This window comes from Anthonomus grandis, chromosome 2, assembly GCF_022605725.1.
Source record: "Anthonomus grandis grandis chromosome 2, icAntGran1.3, whole genome shotgun sequence".
Taxonomy (NCBI): domain Eukaryota; kingdom Metazoa; phylum Arthropoda; class Insecta; order Coleoptera; family Curculionidae; genus Anthonomus; species Anthonomus grandis.
Window position 1 is genome coordinate 2179668 of NC_065547.1, and position 20440 is coordinate 2200107.

A 20440-nucleotide genomic window follows, 5' to 3' on the forward strand; every position below is an offset into this window, starting at 1 on the left:
GAGTTCTAGTACTCGAAATTTAGATATTATTGATTCATGGACTAGTCTCTGAAGACTCCTTTAGTCTTTTTTGAAAAAAACTCCTATAATATTATTCGTCTCTTATAGACGAATACATTGGGTTCAAAAGGTCAAAATGTAGAAATGATGGATTTATGGGACTACTTTAAGGACCATTTTGAGTGTTTTTTGAAGAAATAATATGGTACTCTTTTGCAACTAATCTAATTGTACATACACATGATTTTTGATACCATTAATAAAGTTTCAAAATAAAAAGAAGTTCTTTAAGATTTTACTCCCTTTAGGCTATTTTTTAATAGACATTGCAAATTTAACAACAAACATTGCACACGTTTTAAATTCCAAAAATTTAATCCACTGCTAACTTTTTAAATGTACCCTCGATTCCAAAGAAATCTCCCATATTCTTGGGTTTACCGGGTCGTAGGCTCTCGTTTACCCTTTGAGTCTCCTCCTGGTCGAAAAAGTCGGCATTTTCATTCATTTCCTTAGTGACATTGTCTGGAACATATTTTCAAAAAAAGAAAATCAACAAACAAAAATAATTTTACCATATAGTATTTTTATAGGGTCCATTTGCCCACCATATTCCTTTGGCAAACACTCTATTGGCACGTGTTCGAAGAAGGTCTCGATGGAATTATGCACGTGAAGCTTAAATTGTTTTTTTTTTATATTAATTTTTTTTTGTTTTTTCATTGTTACCATGTCCACGAGTTCCTTTTTCATGAAAGGTTTCATGAGAGCAAGCAGCTTGTCTATAAAAGGAAATGGGTTGATGAAATGCACCCCTTTTAACCTAATGGGCATTGCTTCCTTAAAAAAATTAATAATTTTTTGTGTTTTTATTTTCTGGATTAACTTACTTGTAAATAAAAAAGGAAATTCTTAATGGTACTTGTCTGTAATCTGATTAAATGCCCAAAAACGAACCCTTCCATATCAATACAGATTTGCACCCCTTCTTGAGGGCCGTACTTGTGTAAAGTTAACATTTCCAACATGTCAAAGTACCTTATCTGGTTGGAGAAGTTGAAACGGTTTGGGTCACAATCGATTAGTTTCATCAAATACACTTGGTAGTTTTCCGGGGTTAATTTTGGTAAAAAAACCATAAAGCTAAATTAGAAAATTAATCAAAAATTAGTAGTTATTTAGGCCATAGTTTAATTACTTACGCACAGTCGAGAGCCGCTTGCACGCTTGGATTATTCGGATTTCGTTCACTAAATATGTCGGGGCACAACGTCCTGATGGTGAAGTAGTTATCGATGGCGGACTTGGCTTGTTCGTTCCTATAGTAGCAGCTCTGGAGGAAGTTTATCACCTGGAGTTCTATAAAAACGCCAAAAAAAACCTTTTCTGAAATTGATTTAAAAGTGTCTATATAGTATTGGTTTTTACCTAATTTTCCCCATTAGTTTGATGGTTTAATTAGATTTTTTATTACTTTTAGTGTTTTTAAAATTAACAAAAAAAAATTAGAAAATCCATGCCCAGAGGTACCCGAATAATTAAAAAGTTTGAAGGTTGATATTTTAGCTTCCATGGACACTGTCAGAAAAATTCCAATGGTTTTAACTTAGTTTTGACCTTCTGAGTCCAACGAGACTATCCCCAAGGTCATAGCTCTCTTATTAGCCGAGATTTCGCATTTTTAGAGCTTATTTTAGGGCTCAACAAAATCGTCTAAAATGGCCCTTTTTTCCAAATTTTCAAGCTGCTCCCATTCACTTAGATCTGTTCATTTTCGGTTATACTCGTAACTAGAATATAGCAAACATGCCAAAGATTTATGCGATGTAAGCGATTTGATTCATACTTGGTTTTTGGAGTATAGTACATAAAACGTAAGAAATTTGACGAAATAATTTTTGACGAATGAAAATTGGATTTCATTATTCAGGTCAACTGTCGTCTGTAACTCTCAAAAAGGTCACAAATTGAGTTGCGTCATTTGTCAACTGTCATTTGTCGTTTGTTAACCAAAAATATTATAGCACATATGGGGTGCATGCATCACGTCAATTTTAAGGTTACTTCCGACAAAAGACAATGTTTGATTTAATTAATGGTCAGCAACATATCATCAAGTCAATTTTGAAACATTGACTTCAATTAAGCTTAGCTTCATTTTTATTTTAAAAGTTTCTTTGTACCGTTCTTTAGCCTATATTAAAAACATCGTGAAAATCCATGGATTAGAAGCTGTTTTATCCAGGTTTTTGAAAATTGTGAGTCTTGCGTGACTCTCGACTAATTGAAATTAATTTCAACTTAAAGAAAGTGGTTGTAATATTTATTTCGAGTCGAAATTATGGAATGGAATTAATCAGATGTCTATTATTATGATGATGCGGTTATTATAAATATGGCTATAGCTCTACGGAGTTTTTGAAACTTCGTCTTTACCCAGTTGGTTTTCAGGGGAGTTAAAGTATTTGATCCAGCAAAAAAAAATTTCACATAAGAAATATCAGTCTAGTCATACTGTTGCAGACTACGAAGTCTTTTCAGATCTTAGAGCTAGGTGCAAAACTCTAACGGAGACTTGTTACCAGAACTTTATTTCAAATTTGGCCCAATTACTTTATACAGACCACAAAAGTGTTTGGTATAAGTTTTATAACAGGAGAGCAACGAATAGGCTTCCTCATTTGATGACCTATAATAATGGGGAGTTTGCAGGTTGTGAACAAATTGCAGAGGGATTTGCCCAATTTTTTTTACTGTCTATAATGGAGATAATAATGTCTCACGTTCTCGGCAGGCTGGTGTAAACATGACTATTCCAAATCCTAAATTAACTGTTGCATTAATTTTTCATATACTTGACAATTTTTCCATCCCAGTGGAAACTCAATTTTATTACGCCTATATTTAAATGTGGTGTTGCTAATAAAATGATCAATTACAGGAGTGTGTGCGTACAGTCTGCCATTTCAAAAATTCTGGACAGTCTTATTTATGACCAAATCAATTTTTATTGCAAAGAACTTCTGTTAAGTGAACAGCATGGCTTCAGTCGTGGCAAGTCCGCTATTAAAAACTTGTTGTTGTATCAGGGTGCTCTGTTAAATGCTTTGTTTGTACTTTGATTTCAGCAAGTACAAACTGGTGATGCTAGGTCACATGCTAGGTCATTGTTCTCCTCTATTGTTCAATATTTTCATTAATGATATTTTGGTTTGCTTTGAAAATAGTAATTTTTTGTTATTTGCCGATGATTTAAAGTTTTATAGGGTGATCAGTTCAGAATAAGACATGGTTCTCTTGCAAGATGATCTAAATAGATTGTGTGAATGGTGTGTTGGTAATAGTTTGGCTTTGAATGTGGGTAAATGCAGTTACATTAGTTTCTATAAAAGAAACAAACAGGTAATTTCCTCCTATACTATTGATAATGTTAATCTTAGGTACACTGAATTTTAACAGTAAAGGATCTTGGTATCTTGGTACCCTGAGAAACAGATAATATAAAACATTTATCAAAGTTTAAATATAATTGGTTTTCATTGCAAAATTCACTTAGGCTATTGATGCTTTTTTGGTGGGTTTCACAATTCAAAACAGAATTTATTTGTAGAAAAATTGTAAAATCCTCAGTGTAGCAAAGGTATGGACATTATTGATTTATATTGACATGTAATTTATATTTTAGGAAATAAATATTCGCGTATTTGTAGATAATTTTTATGTATTGCAATTTTTTGTTGTTGATTTTCCTATATAAGACATCCGAGGAATGAATAATAAACTAATTATTTTCCTAACTAATAGGCTAGTATAAATAGATTTCTAATACGATCAATGGCTTATTAACTATATGTAATTACTTACCAGACATTTTTGGTAAATGAGGCTGTTTCGACGTCCATTCCAATAAGGCTTCCACGTCAGCTTTTTTAAGGTCAGCATCATTTTGGTAAATTAAAGAAATATTAGCAGACATCACCAGAGAATATTTAGAAATAAAATGGGTAAAAAGTTCAATTAATATTGATGACTTCCAGGCATAATTAACTGCTTTTATATTAATTAGGTTAATTTTAGGTTAATTAGGACCTTTGACTTAAAAATTTGCATAACAATTATTTTATAATAGTCAACTGGGTTTTCTATATTTATTCGTAATAAGAGCTTATATAAAATTTATTAATTATTTAAGTATTGGGATAATTAACATCATATTCCTATGAATGTATCCGCAATTTAAGGGTATTTTTTTATGAAAAAACCCCACTTCTGATATCGACGTGTTTAAGGCAGAACGACACAAACGCCAAATTACAAATTTTTCAGGAGACACAAAAAACCGTGTAACATTCGTATTTATTTTTTAAAGCATTATGTTTGTTACTAAAAAAAAGTATTTTTTGTTCTTAATTTTTTTTGTCTTAAGTTGATAAGTAAAGCTGTAATCTTAAAAATTAGGATTTTTTGGCGTTTATGCCAAAGGTTATTGACTTATGGTGTTTATGCCAAAATGAAATAGTCGCTTGTGCTAAAACATGTCTGTTAATGGGTGTGTAAATTGACGCTTATCTGGAGATGTGCCAAATCACTTTTTTAACACAAATATTTTTTTTTTGGTTTTTATGCCAATTAAAAACACAAATTACTTTTGAATATAATTTATAAATAAGAACATTGTTGTATCATAAAATACATATTTATTTTAAAAAATTGTAACATAATTACAAGTATTTCTTATAAAAAATTTAAAAAAAAACAGTTTTTTTAGAAAATAATTTGGTTTATATACATACATAGTTTAATAATAATAATACTCGTATTTTACAACGGACTAGTTAAAAAAAAACAAATTCTTAAAATATAAAAACAAATTTTTTTTCCTATACATTAAGTAGAAAAATTGATTAGCTATTAGATATTATGTACGTTAATAATAAATGAATAGATGACATTGATGATGAATTCGATGAATATTTAATCTTATTCATCATCAATGTCAGTCTCATTAAGTACATCAGGTACTGATCCAGAACATTTTAAGGTTAAATACTCTGAGTGATACTCAGGCCTTATAACTAACCCAGTGCAGAGTTTTTTAAATCATTATATTTTTTTAAATTAATTGGTATTTCCTCCTTATAGGCTGCCTTAAGAATACCTGATTTTAATTTCAAAAAGACTAGTTCTTCTTTGTTTTCTTTAAAAGAGTAAAAAACCCTAGCATTATGATCATTTTTAGAAAAAACTGCTTTTTTAATTTCCGATGTTTTTAGTTTACTTGCTTTTTCAAAATTAATGCTTTTAAAGTCCAGAAAATCTGAGTATTTTTGCTTGATAATTATATAAGGTTCTGGATTATTTCTGGCGATTGATTCAGTTTACGAATAATAGTGGGCCATTCAGATGGCGCTTGTACTATTTTATTTTTTATATTCTTTTCAATGACTGCATGTATTGAATCTACAGGCATGTAGGTGTGGCCTGCAATTAAATAAGTAACAGACACTTCTTCGACGTTAATAGAATGATTTAAAAAATATCTAATCATTAAAAATAAAAACTTATTTTTAATTTGTCGCATTTTAGCAATTGTCGCAATACATTGATATTTTTTTTATATTTAGCAGTGCTATCTACGTATTTTAAATAGTGTAACATGTTTTAGCAAATTTCGTTACTACCCCTTTTTGCATCTTTTTCTTCCCATAAGTAACAATAGCCTTTTTTTGTAGTCGATTCATAAACAGACAAGTTATAAACTGCATATTTTCGGGAAAAACCTAACAGCATATTATCCCCATGAGGAGTAGCTAATACCTTCTGGAGATCAAAACTTACTACTAAATATGAGTTTTCTTCTCCTGACATTTTTTGTTCCTCTAGGAAAGTTTGCTTAATTGTATCCTTTTCCTCGATATGCCCCTTATAATTTTTGGTCTCTGCTTCAGTCTTTAACTCCTCGCTTAGATTCTTAAATCTCTCGCATTTTAGGCATTTATCTTTTTTTGGTACGTGAATTCCAATGTTGTAATTTTCTTTTAACAAATTCAAAAATTTTCCCTTTTTTAAAAACTGGCGATTATTTTTTTGTTCAGTAAAAACATACATTTTGTAAAGGTTATTATAGCTTTTTATATCAGCAGGAAGATATGTTTTTGAAGATGAACTTTGGCAACAATGCGAGGGCACCGCTGGCAAGGAATTAACAAATTCCTTAAAGTGTTGAACAAGTTCGGTTTTAGTCTTGTTAGACGGTACATGGATTCCTCGCTGATCAGGCTGTGGAAATTGTTCATACTCCTTATTATTTAAAACAGTTCTCAATAATCGCACGGTCACAAATAAAGTTTCAAGTAAAAACTGCCTGCAAACGCGTGTTGGTATACTATTTTTTAGTATACTATATTCCACTGTCATTTTTCTATTTTTTAAATTTTTTGATTTACGCCGTCTCTTAATTGAACAAACAAAAGTACAATCACTAATAAATCGTTTCTACTTGTCACTACTTGCCAACCCCCAAAAAAAATCAAATATAGATTTTCTTTCTTCTTCAGAAAATAAATTACAATCATTTTTGCAGCTATTTTTATTTCTGCACGGGTTCTCCTTCATTTTTTTTTCACAAATTAATTTTTCTGAAGTGCTTAAGTATTTCAATCCCAAATCTTTTTGTTTCTTGCGTTCCTCTAGTTTGCTGACTGAGTTCTTCTTAATCTTTATTGAAATAGCTGGATCGCCTTCATTTATTTTTTTCTGAAAGTCACTGCTATTTTTTTTATCATTTTCGTCTGGAAAATATTGGACTCTTCTTTTCTTATTAGGTTTTTCAAAGTCTTCTTCTTCATTTTCGGAACTGCTCGTATTTTCCTCAATTTCATAGTCTTCATCAGAATCTGTAGTAAAATCAGTCTCAATTCTGGCACTGGTTGTGGCATTAATATTGCTTAAACTGTTTATATTAGGTATAGTATCACTTAAACTTTTATCAACAGTAAGAAAGTCTAATGGAAAGTCCAAGGTATCTAACTCGTTATGAAATATCATTTCAGAAGGAATTTGATAACTAGTTTCCGCACTGGCATTTTGTTCCACAATAACTTTTGGGCTTGGTCCCAAACTATTTATAATTTCATTGGTGTTTTCCAAAATTATCACATCCTCTTTCAAAACTGCGTCGAGGGGACAAACTTCATCGAGGACCTCTACCAGCATGCTATTATCCAATTCAACATTTGACGACATTTGGCAACTAGCATCAGGATCATCTTCTTTATTGTTTTTTGTTTTTAAAGTTTTAAAAGCTTTTGTGTTCTTGAATAATACATTTCTAAAAATTAACAAAAAAAAATCGATAGTATAGCATAAAAGGCATAAGCGCCATTTATAAAACACACAATATTACATGATTGTAGCAAGAAACTAATACACCATTAGTTAAAAATTAATCTTTTTGGTAATTTATATACATTAAATACCGAAAACTTCTAGGACAAAACCTTTTAAGGCGAAAAAAAGCATTAAATCATTTGCATTGAGTAGCATAGGTATAATGTCGCTTGTGCCGAACAAAAAGTACTGCATGCAAATTGGCGCCACATTTTTAAAATCAGATTTGAGTGATTAGGCAGATATAATTGTTATTGTAATTAGATTTTATCTACTAGTCTGTCAAATCCTTTTGTTTAAAAAACGATTTAAATCTACCTTTAGCTCACAAAAACTGCCGATAAACACGCACGCAGGCACCTGTGTAAAGCTTATGACCGTCTGGCGCTTATGCCAAACAAAAGTGGGTGGGGGGAACTCTTGGCGTTTGTGCAAATTTTAAAAGCATTTCACAACCAAACGGATTTTTTGTGGCATAAGTCTCAAACGTTATTAGATGCGGAATAAAAGCCGCTTTAATTTGATGTAAATAACCGATTTTTGAATTTTTGGCGCTTGTGCCGTTCTGCCTTAAACACGTCGATATAGAGAAAAAATTTAAATTGAAATTATGGTGGATTTTTTCAAGGTTATATTTTTGACATGTTACTTTTTCCAGCTAATTTTTGCGAATAAATTTAATGGTAAGGACACCCGATCGCCCAGTGCATGAGAAGTATAAAAACAGTATTTAAAACCTCATTATTTTCCAATAAAAATACACGAACAGAGGAAAACGTCACCGCGCAACAAAGTTACAAAATATCAATAATTTCCCGCACGCAAATTTCAACCGCCATATGTGTAATTACTTATCTCAAATATGCAATAAAATTTTTATTAAGTCCATTAATTCCCCTTTTAGTTAGCAATTGTTTTAATTCGATAGCAGTCTTGCACTCAACTTGACTTTCGATAGCATCAAAAAATGCCAATTCCGTGCGCCGATATCGCTCAGATTTACAAAAACGATCCGGAACTGAAGAAACCGGACGTGGAAGCTTTAAGGGATTGGGCCTCTAAGCAGCCCCATTTGCCCGAAATATCTGGTAAAAATTCGTTTTTTCTTTAATAATTTTTTTTTGTTAATAAACTTTTAGAGTTACAAACGATTATTTTCCTGCAAAGTTGTTACTATAGTAACGAACTGGCCAAGACCACCATAGATAATTATTTCACGGTAAAGACGTTATGTCCCGATATCTTTGGTGGAAGAGATCCGAAGAATCCGAGCGTTCAGTCTGCATTAAATTGCTCGTAAGTTGTAATTTATTAAATCATAGCTACTGAGTTTTTGTAGTTAATATAATAGTAGAATCCGAATTATGTAGTTAGGTTTCCCTAGATGCAGCAAGCATCCTGGGTGGGAAAAAATAAATAAAAGAGTACAATTTCCATTTTTTTTGTTCAATTTAGTTTAAAGAATTGAATGGGGCTGTTTCCTAAATAATTTTAAAAATATATGAAGTACTAAAATATTTCACAAAATAAAGGTGAAATAATAAGTGGATAAGCCCGATTTCCTTTTTTTTATAAATTTTTGCAACATTTTAGCAGATATTTCTGAACAATTTAATTAAGATATTTTAAAAACAGTCGCTTAAATTATAATTTTGCAAGAGTAGCTTTTTTTCCAAATTAAATGAAGAATCTAACAGTTGACTTCTTATAAAAAAATGTTTTATCACCTCGCGGATTTAAGGCAAAAAAGGATCAAGTATGTTACGCCACTGGCATTATTTAAAAAAATTGGCTTCATCAGTTAACTACAATAACTTGCATGCGAAATTTAATTGAAATTGAGCTGGTCGTTTAAAACTTATGATAAGTAAACAAATAATTATTCTTAACTTTAATACCCTTGTTATTAAACATTTCTGAGAAAAATTTTATAATAAAAGTCTATTTTTTTTTAAATTGTCTATCACATATTAAAATTAATGACGTTTAAACTTGACCACCCTGTATAATTTTTTCACCAATATTAACATCGATGATGATTCCCAAATAGTTTACTTTTGACGCTTCATGAATTTTACCGTACCCTTATCTACGGTGGATTACTAACAACATTACAAAATTATTTAAATTAAGAGATGATGCTCATAATTTTTTTTTAAGAACAGAAAACAATACTCATCTACAATATTACAGAGAACTTAGAAATTATACAAAACATGCAATTATGAGGGGAAAGAATACATGTTTTAAAAAATTGCCTCGGAGCAAGGCATAGAGTAATTAAAATTAAAAGTATAAGAGGGTTTGATCCCATAGTAACAAGTAGACACCATCTTTACCCTAAACTCGATTGCAGCATCACGGATGCCGTCTAACCGAACTAAAATAATTGACATTTGTCACAGTCGGTAAAATAGTCTACTGTAATACCGATCCATCATAGAAATGAAAAGCGTGCTACTCAAAGTTTTAGAATGGAGCGAAATTTAAAATTATTGACCCAATAAATCAATTTTTAACAGCGTAAAGGCTGTGAATCTCTATCACAAACTCTAAAAAATTATGAAATAGTGCAAATGTATTAATTTAATTTTTGAAGAGGCTAAGACTGATAATGTATGTAATTAAGTTTATTTTATACATTTTTTAAGTGAATTCGTTAGTTTTTTGACATTAAACTCATCAAATTTGCTTTTATGCTGTTAAGTTAATGCCTGCAAAAAAATAAATTGGTAATAATGCACTTTTTCATTGATTTTTAGAGAATGTGAAAGAGATTTTACAGCCCAATACGCTATCAAAAAAAGATTTAATGGATCAATTATGTAAGACAATATTTTAAAGATTTAAGTATAATATATTAAGTCCTATTTTGAGAATTAAATGCTCGATACTAACAATGTTAATTTCACTGTTATCAACAAATTAACAAGGGTAGGGGTAGAATTAAAGTCAATTGTAAAGTAAGTTTATAATTTATTGTCTTAAAAGGGATCCTGATTCAATTTGTTTTTGTGTTGCTTTAACACAACACTGTCCATGCTATGCATTTTGCTTTTTCTACATTTTGAGGACATGATACAAAAATTACAATTTATCAAATTTTTAAATTAATTATTTATAGACATAAGAACTATATTTCTCAAAAATATGCCCTAAAAATTTTATGCTTACTACCTACTTTTTTGTACAGAGGGTACCCAAAAATTTTAGGTAAGTAGTTAAAATATTAATAAAAGTAGTAATATATAAAAACTAACCCTAAAATATTCTTTATGGAGAGTATGATGTTAAAAATTAGTTGACACTGATGTATACCCTAAATTCTAGATGTCATCGGTCCTTTTTCTTAAATATTCAAGGAGAATCCCTGGATCTTACTCCCATCTTATCGAAGTGAGGTACCTCTTTGAGTACTGACCTGGTAGAATGGAAGTTAGTTAGTAAAAAGTGGTCTAGCATAATTATGTTCATTCTGAACATTATATTGAGAATGCAGGATTATGATAGCAGGTAATAAAGTCAATATATCTTTCCGAGGTACTTGTGCCTCAACCAGAACTGGGGCATTTTGAATAATACTTGGGCCAGCAATTGGGAGAGCACACTTTCTTAAACGAGTATGTATAGTACTAGTAAATGAAATATCATCAAAATGGTCTTGACATAAATAACACCTTATTGAGGTTGGGCTTAAACCAAGTATTTTAAACCATTCGGACCTCCCAATAATGTCAATTTAAGGAAATTTAAAGAAAATTTTATTTTTGTATGAATCCTCAATAGGCCAATAGTATATGTGGGGTATAAACGCAAAACGCGACATGTCCATTTTTCAACGAAAATGACCTTCATGTGCACCCAGAAAGTGTATAAATTTCTCTATTGCCACTAATATATTTGCCTGCAAACCACGACATTTACGCTTATAAACGCTCGTTAAAAATTTCGGTTAAACGCAAAATGTGACATCGCAACCTGCATTTGAGATTCAAAATGCGACGTTGTCCACACGACCAATCAGCGAGCAGCTTACTAACACCTGATAAATCGTATGTTTTGGTATAAACGTATTATTATTTTTTTCTTTACAAGCATGCAAGCACGAGGGTGAAATTTGTTGATATTCTGTGCGTGTGTTTTCATAATTATTATAAATATAATGGCCGATAACAACAAGAAACTCTTGCCGGATACCCAAAATCGAGCTCGAAAAAGATCTTTTCAACCACAAGAATGGAAAAGGGAAAAAGCTAAAGTAGCAAGGTAAGTTAAGACCAAGTATAAAAATAAATAAATAGTTAACTAAGACACGTAATAAATGTTTACAATACGTTAAATGACTGTGATATTAATATTTTTCTCATAAATATTTGCCCTTTTAATAATATTTAAAAATGTTGCTGAAGTTTTTGTTTAATTCTTTGCCGAGTTTTTATTGTTTGAGAAATAATTAAAATAGCTTAAATTATTAATAATGTAATGCATATTTTCTACGACTATTCCAACCTATAGAAACAAATTCATAAAAAAAATCGAGCAATCGGCAAAGCTATTTAAAGCTGAGCTTATTTTTTTTTTGTTTCAGATATTCACCTAAATCTTTACCAGAATTTCCCAAATGTGGACATAGGGAAAGTAATGGACCATTTCTATGCTGGCATCTTACCATGAACGATATGAAGGAGTTTCATAGAAGTTTTTATTCAAGCAAGAAGAAAGCTGACCAAGATTTCTTTTAAGTTATTGCTCAGGATCCACGCCTGCAAGAAAAAGAAGTAGAGGGCGTGCTGCTAGTAAGCCAAAAGCAGTGTCTTTAACCTATAAGGTACGACAGCAAGACGGTAAAGCAGTTCAAGTATGTAGGGAGGCATTTCTGGGTATCTTAGGAGTGAAAAAGGACAGAATATTGCGCCTGGTGAACAAGTTTATAAACACAGGAACAGCGCCAAAGGAGAATCGTGGCGGTGATCGTGTTATGGGGAAAAACGATGACAAAAAGGTTTGCATGAAGACATTCATTGAATCATTAAGGTGCACCGAAAGTCACTATTGCCGCTCTGATAGTCCACATCGTGTTTATTTGCCTTGTGACTTAAACATAAAAAAACTATGGAATGTCTACAACGAACAAGCTGAGCCTGATCAAAAAGTGAAGCAGTGCTACTTTCGAAAATATTTTAATAGGAAATACAACGTTGGATTCGGAACACCTCAAACAGATCTTTGTTCAACCTGTCTTCAATATAAAGAAAAAATTAGGAGATGCACGGATCCTAAGGAAAAGCAGTCATTTATTACAAATCACAGAGTCCATACTCTTCAAGCCAAAAGCTTCTTTGCTTTTCTCAAACAAAACTCCGATGAAGTAGTAAATATTTCTTTTGACTGTCAAAAAAATTTACCCCTACCGAAATTACCCGATCAGCAGGCCTATTTTTCAATGCAAATTAACTTTTTTAATTTTGGAGTTGTCATAGGAAGTTCAAAATCACCATTAACAAAAGAAAACGTAAGGTGTTATACATGGACAGAAGTCGAAAGACCCAAGAGCTCCAATGAGATTGCATCTGCTATTCATCATACTCTAAGTACGTATGAGTTTAAAGCTACTAACAAAATCATTCGACTTTTCTGCGATGGTTGTGGGGGGCAGAATAAGAAATCGATTTTTATCGGAATGCTTTGCAACTGGTTTAATTCCAATGCGCCTCCGAACATTGAAGAGATACAAGTATTTTTCCCTGTAGTAGGTCATTCTTTTATGCCACCTGACAGAGTTTTCGGCAATATCGAAAAAGTAGTCCGAAGAACTGCGGAGATCCTAGAACCTTCTCATTACGTGAACATGATAAAAGATCGGGCAACAGTTTTTAAAATGGGTGTAGATTTTCAGGTTTTCGACTGGAAAACTGAAATAAAAAAAACTTTAAAACCTACTACACAATGGCACTTCAAATTTAAACCAGCAAAAAGATTCGTTCTAACCAAAAATAAATTAGGCACGGTTTTAGTCAGAGGCGAAGCATTATACAGGAGTGATTTAGGACAAGCAAAAGGTATTTGTAGAAAAGGGAAGCGAATTGAAGCAGTAAGGCCTAAAACACTCCAAGTTGGACTGAGAATAAAAGAAGATAAAATTAAAAGCATTTCAAACTTATTAAAGACTCACTACGGGGATGAATGGAAATCAAACGAAGCATTAGATTATTTCAAAAATATTTTCGACAGCAATGTAGAAAATAATTTTGAAAGGCAGGTTGATGCCGATGAAAATGAAATAATAAGTGACGAAGAAATTAATATCTAAAAATAAGTTTTTGTAAAAGTTTTTTTTATTTTAATAAAGTTTTTCTAAGTGACTTGGTTTTTTTTTCCTAATAAAAAACGGGAGCTAATAATTTTAGTAAGTTGGGTTTATCATTGCTCTGCTCGATTGTTGTGTGCAAACTAAGACATGTCCAAGCCTTAGTTTCAGAATGCGACATGTCCAAAATATAGCTCTAAATTAAAAGAAGCCTAATGATTATGCATTCATCAAAATGGTAGGGTAGACATATTTAACAATTCAGTTTTAAACAATAATTAAAACTTATTTCAATAAAGCAATGAAAACCTCGAAAAAGGTTTTTTTTAGTTTTCTCAAATTGTAATCTAATGAACATGTCGCGTTTTGCATTTATACCCCACATGTATTAGAACAAGTAGATGCCTTGCATTTAAAAATGAATTTTCCTGATGATAACATTATTAGGGCAGTTTTAAAATGGTAAACAACAATTTTAGGTGACCTACAACAGGGTGAAAACTATTTGATAAAAAAATTGCACTTACCCCATCCTAGGGAACTGAAACCACACAATAAAACAACAAAAAAGCTTCTATATGATGAAATTACACTTTAAGCTACATTTTTAACTATTTTTTGTTGAGAAAAAAAACAACAGGACACACCCAATGGACGCCAAAATAAAAAGGAATAAGCAATGGCGATGATCGATGATGCGAAGGTGGGTGGTGGCAAGGAACGAAAGAAAATCGATAATCTAATGACAATTATGACAGAAGGTGGCCCTCGATGCCGTCTAACCGAACTAAATTTCTTAGGTTAAGTTTTAGAACTTGATGATCAGGTTAGGCTACCTTTTAAACACTCTATTAATATTCATTTCTCTATGGAGCAAGGGTAAAGATTCTGGTACACTGCATCGAAATTTCAATTAGCTTTTAAGCAGGTTCAATCCTCTATCTCAGAAAGTATTAATAATATCTACAATATTTATAACTTTTTTCTAGAAACCGATAATAAATCAAACTCGAACTTATTGAACTTTGCACAAAAGACAGATTAAATCATAACATCAATAAACTTAATTTTAAACTAATTAATGAAGACAATTTGAATAAGATTATAACTAAAATAAAATCTAATGCTGTGAGAGAAGGTGGTTTATCATTAAGAGATATAAAGTTATACTTACCATTCTATGGGAACCCAATTACAATAAAATAAAATACAAAAAAAAATTATTTGTTAGTTTTATAATCAAGTTATAATTTTGTTTTAACTTATTTTATTATGACAACTAGAAGTGTCTGTCGATTAAAAGAACCGTTAAGTTTGCCTGCACCATCAGTAAATTACTGTAGTACAAGTGAGACAACCCTTTTAAAGACCTCTAACAACTATTTACATTCCTGTTGCAATACCTTAAATTAAAATTATCTATATTTGAATAGGAATGCAAAAACATGAAAAAAATCAAGAAAAACCACTAAGAAAAATATTAAGTAATAAAAAAAGACATGCACAAACTTGAAGTTATATACCCTCAATGATGGGGAATCGGGATACCAGCTTAGATAGGGAGGAAACGCTGATACGAGAAGGGGGACCGGCATGTAGAGAAATGCAGATGAATGGGCAAAACTAGTAGGAGACACGTAAAACTGTTTTTTTTGCAATTACATATAAAAAAAAAACAAAATCAATAATTATTTTGACCCAAAAGTATTTCTAATTTGACTTGCTTAAAAAAGCTTTGGAGAGGTAATTCCTTTAGTTCTTAGGAGAGATTGTTCCACAAGTTTAAAAGAACGCCTGAAAGCTGCTGATCTGTAGATAGGTACAATAAAATCGTTATTTCTAGTTGCATGAGAATGGACAAATTCTTGAAGCTGGTGTCGTAAATATGCCGGTTGTCCTCTTTTTATGACTCTGTTATTATGTGATGTTGTATGCCAATCTCATGCAGGAATTTTGAATTTTTTGAATAACCTTTTTGGTACTTACATATAAGGAATCTCTATAAATTAGGTCCCCATAATCGAACAAAGACAAAACCAGCCTTTGGCAAAGTAAATATTTCTGTTTTGGGGTGAAAAATGTTTTTATTTTATTAAGCTGCCTTAATCTTAGATATGCAGTTTTAATTTAGTTCTTAATATGAGATTCGAAACTCATGAATTGGTCGAAAATTATACCCAAGTTTTTTGCTTCTGATACTATTGGAATTTGTGTATCCTTTATTTGAATAGAAATGGTATTTTTTATATTTTCCCTTAATATATTATTTGGCGACATTAGAATTTTTGATTTAGTAGCATTCAACTTAGGGCTATGATTCTCTGCCCAAGCATGTAGGTTTAATAAGTCTAAATTACCTTTTTCTTGCAATGTATTTCAATTTTCGCAGCTTACAGGTATACATATTTGGGAGTCATCAGCATAATGTTGCAATCTTGAGTACTTTATTGTTTCCTGCATATCTGACACATACAGGGTGATCATTTGAAAACTTCCCACTACGGATTTATCGAAAATCACTATTTAAAAAAAAACACCGAAATACGTCAAAAGGTTTGTCAAGGGGGACAACTTTCTAACCTAAAATTACTTCTATAGGCTATTATATTAGGCTATTTCTACCTTCTATAGGCCTCCTTCGCCCTATCCATTTATCTGGAAACTCGTCGTCTGAAATATATTTCCAGCAAGACGGCGCTCCGCCTCACTATGTTCTTCGCGTTCCGCAATGGCTAGACCACGAGTTTCTTTTTTTTGAATAGCTTAAATAGTATTTAAATATTTTGAATTAATAATTTTATGAAAATCTTTAAGTGCAATTTTTTTTTATATGTTGATGTTGTGGCGCGTACTATGTTTCTTGTAAAACCTTTAAATGCAGATTATCTAATAAGAAAATAAATAAACATATAAAATGCTATGAAAGAGTTATCTGAAAACGAGTATCATGTAAATGGTTTTTTTTAGCTTCTTTTTTCTATTTTCTCTAATAAAATTGATCGCATTTCAGACTCATAACCCCACTACCGAAACTAACCCACCAAAACTACACGGTGATCTGGATGAAATTAATCGATTGCAACCCGGACAGGTACAACTTTCCCAATCAAATAAGAAACTTCGATATGGCAGAAATGTTAACGTTACACAAAGGAGGACCCCAGAAAGGGTTAGTGTTGGTTTTCGATATGGACGGGTGCGTATTTGGCCATCTCACGAAGCTCAGCATCGTTGTCATGAAGAAGTTGCTGTATTACTTACAAGTAAGGACCATTTCCTTCTATATCTTTAAGCATTTATTTTATTTGCGATTCAGTGGATAGTTTTTTTCTTGATTTTTAATTATGCTTCTTTTGTAAGCAGTTGCAACGTTTCTTTATGGCTTTAACTGCATAGGAAAATATTTTTCTACTTTGCATCCAGTAAATGTACTTTTTGTCTACTTTTTAGTCTTTTCGTGACCCTTCTGTTTGTAGAAAATCTGACTTGTCTTCCAGGCAGTTGAGGTCATAAATGAATAAGGTAAAATAAAAACCCCATATTCTCCCTTCACTTGTTTGTTTTACATAACTCTGGCTTAGAATTCCCTATATATTTCGAACACAGCGGTGTCCATCATCAGAAGATATAAGGTTAAAATGGGCACAAAATACACAAAAGTTTGAGTTTATGTTAATAGAAATCTTTTATTTATTTACTTTCTTGTTCTTGTTCTTATTGATGGCTTTGCTGCAAGGCAATTGCCAGCTCGATTTGTGTGAGGTCTCTTGTCGTGTGGCTCGGAACCATTAAGGGATCTCCCGACTTATTCTAAGACTATAATCCTTGTTCTTTTTAGCTTATATACAAAAAAGAAGAAAAATATATTGACGTCCTATGATTGTTGAATAAACTCTAAAAATGGAGGGCATTAGTACAATAACAAAGGCAAGAGAGGAAACATAAATATCACTAATATAATTAAGGATTCAGGAATATGCGGGAAATAAGCAGGTTGAGCTTTAAAGTTTGATTCTATTTTTACTTAGGAATTGCATGATTGTTTCTATAGTTTCGCTATTTGGAGTGTTAAGTATGATATGGATGGATAATGATGATAATTTCTTTCTTTGAACAAACATTTTTTACATGTCCATGTTGTCTATAGCATTTAATGGACATTCAAATAAAATGTGATTTATGTCATCATACATTCCACAGTCACATAAAGGATCATCTTTGATATTTATTTTAAATAGATGTGAGTTAGTAAGACAATGACCAGTACGCATTCTGATAATGGTGGTGATGTGTCTTATGTCTACATATTTAATATTGGCAAACAGGCAAACCATCTTTTATATGGGAAATTAAATTGAATTTTACTATAATTATAATGTTTAGTCTCAATTAAACATTTCCATTTGTTTGAAAAGTTATTTTTTATTGTATTTCTGAGTACCTTAAGAATATCATTTATGTCTATAAGCATTTTTCTGGGGACATTTAGGTTGCATCCAATCTTCGCCAAAGTATCCGCTTCTGAATTTCCCAGTACACTTTTATGACCCGGTATCCAGGCAAGCTGGATGCCAAAGCCTTTTTCATTCGTTGTACTAGTTAGTTGCTTTGTTATGATAATCCAGCAATCTATCCTTACAGATAAAAGATTACTGTTGAGTTTTGTAACTGCGCTCAACGAATCCGAAAAGATGATAGCTTTCTTTATTTGTTTTTCTATTGCAGTTTTTACCGCATCGTAAATTGCAATGATTTCCGCTTTATAGATGTTGAGACAGTCTGGTAATCCCTGAATTTTCCGAACCCTACCCTATTACCCTGTTTAGAGGCGTCGGAAAAAATTAAAGTATAACATTTCTCTTTAAACTTGTTTGATCTTTCAATGAATTTTTGCCTTGTTGAAATGTCGCCTTTTCCTATGTTAAGGTTAATTAATTTTAGGGGTGCAGTCAGTGTTTTAAAGTTGTATTCGTAACGCGGGAAGGTTGCTACTCTAATTAGCTTCATTCTAGTATTATTTAAGAGCTGTGTGATGGGGTGATTTGTAATAATTACGAACTTTGATATCAGTTTTATAGGTAAAAGTTTTCTTCTGTGCTAATAGGGCCGCTCTGGGGGCGGATTTCATGCATCCTAAACAGATTCGCAAACCCTCGAAGAATACAGCATCTATTTACTTTCTTTTTATTTATTTTCTATTGTTGACAAAGATAATAGGAGACGTCAAAATCAATCAGACATTTCAATTTGACGTCTCTTTGTCAAGAGTAGAATATAAATAAAAAAAATAAATAAAAAATCGATTTTTTTTTAAATAAACTCAAACTCCTGGTTTGTTCAAATGTTTCAACTGTGTCAACATTTTTGAATCAACTTTTGAAAGTCAAGAGAAGTACTATCAACTGAATTCAAAATAATGTCTCTTTTATATCCAAAAGATTTTCGAGAATATGAAGAATCGTTAAAAACTCAACTTTCATGTGACATGGTGGATACAACGGCATTTAGTGTTAATAATAATAATGTATTTATTGAGCTTGAGTTACATAGGTAATACATAATATAGATAATATATTACATATTTAAGAAAAAAAAAAACTTAAAAATTTAAATCAATAAAAAAAATGCAAATAAATTAAAAAAAAAGTGTGTGCTTGTACAAAATGGCATACATATATAGAAAAACACAAAAAGTCTCACATACAGAAAATTTATAAATAAAATTAAAGCCTTAAATAAAATAGCCAAAAAAAATAAAACAAAACGAGTTAAAATTGTAAAACAAAAATAAAATAAATACACATACAAACTACAACTACATAAATAAAGGTAAAACAAATAATAAAACAAAATATGTACAAATAAAACTTACAGAAAAAGTATAAATGAAACATGAGTCTGAAATAAATTACCAGAATAAAACAAGTACGAGTTAAAATTGTAAAAGAATACAGACAAGGTCTGTATTATTTCTGGTGCAGTAATTGTGGACGTCCTATTTTTCGAACACTCCTATTTTATCAGAGATATATGTGGGGAGTAGACGTTGTTTTATTTTAAAAATAAATACATACACACTAAACACAATCCTTTGCCTGACAGACATCATACCTGGCACACTTAACATAACAATAACAGAAGTGTATTCATTGCATTTAAGGATTAGTCTCATTGCTCTATTTTGAATTACTTCAAACTGTTTCACCTTGTATTTAGGCAGGTTGAACAATAATGTGGAGCAAAACTGCAAATGGGGAACAGCAATTGCATTATATAGCAGGAGCTTTGTATGCATTGATAAGTTTTTTCCAACTCTATTAAATAATTTTCATTTAATTGTTATTGCAAAATCGACATTTGTTGTGAACAAAAGCCATGCACATTTTCGCGTTATTTAGTGCTATGGTTTAGGCACAGCCCCAGATGTATACCGTACAGATGTTCAAACTTACATAAAGTTGGCACGCTTTACCCTAACACATATTTAAGTAATAAAAGTTCCCCGGTTAAGAAGCCACCAACAATTTTTTAATTTATATTTTTATAATAATTTTTTTTAATTTGATGGGTATTAGTATTAAGTAATAATATTTTATTTTTTACTAAAATAATAAAAAATAAGATCTAAATAGGCTAAAAAGACTTATTATATTTAAAAAAAAACCTTAAAAATTATAAACAGAGGAGCAAAAATATAAACATTAAGAAATTATAAAATTAAAGGAAGTTTAGTCTGAAATTAAA

The 20440-nt window shown here is 31.2% G+C and overlaps 3 protein-coding genes across 4 annotated transcripts in view; 2 read left to right on the forward strand and 1 right to left on the reverse strand.

The window, feature by feature from the left end:
* Positions 1–282: 282 nt before the first annotated feature.
* Positions 283–4005, reverse strand: LOC126748119 (alpha-tocopherol transfer protein-like). Of its 2 annotated transcripts, XM_050457149.1 has the most exons (6): positions 3865–4005; positions 1203–1359; positions 891–1143; positions 730–840; positions 576–678; positions 283–525 (listed from the first exon to the last, which is right to left on the reverse strand). In XM_050457149.1, exons 1-6 carry the CDS (start codon positions 3974–3976, stop codon positions 374–376), a joined length of 888 nt encoding a protein of 295 aa, XP_050313106.1. In that variant the 5' UTR covers positions 3977–4005; the 3' UTR covers positions 283–373. The 2 variants fall into 2 exon arrangements, with proteins under 2 accessions (XP_050313106.1, XP_050313098.1); XM_050457141.1 differs by having other exon boundaries at positions 576–840.
* A 4283-nt stretch (positions 4006–8288) lies between these two features.
* The window catches only part of LOC126748106 (alpha-tocopherol transfer protein-like), a 33996-nt gene continuing 21844 nt past the window's right edge, over positions 8289–20440 (forward strand). Inside the window, exons 1-3 of the mRNA XM_050457116.1 lie at positions 8289–8477; positions 8529–8685; positions 16707–16959. Coding sequence (XP_050313073.1) covers positions 8357–8477; positions 8529–8685; positions 16707–16959 — 531 coding nt within the window. The 5' untranslated portion in view covers positions 8289–8356. The remainder of the gene's footprint in view (positions 8478–8528; positions 8686–16706; positions 16960–20440) is intronic.
* On the forward strand, positions 10825–13751 carry LOC126748113 (uncharacterized). Its single transcript, XM_050457129.1, has 2 exons — positions 10825–11655; positions 11978–13751. Exon 2 carries the CDS (start codon positions 12368–12370, stop codon positions 13697–13699), a length of 1332 nt encoding a protein of 443 aa, XP_050313086.1. The 5' UTR covers positions 10825–11655; positions 11978–12367; the 3' UTR covers positions 13700–13751.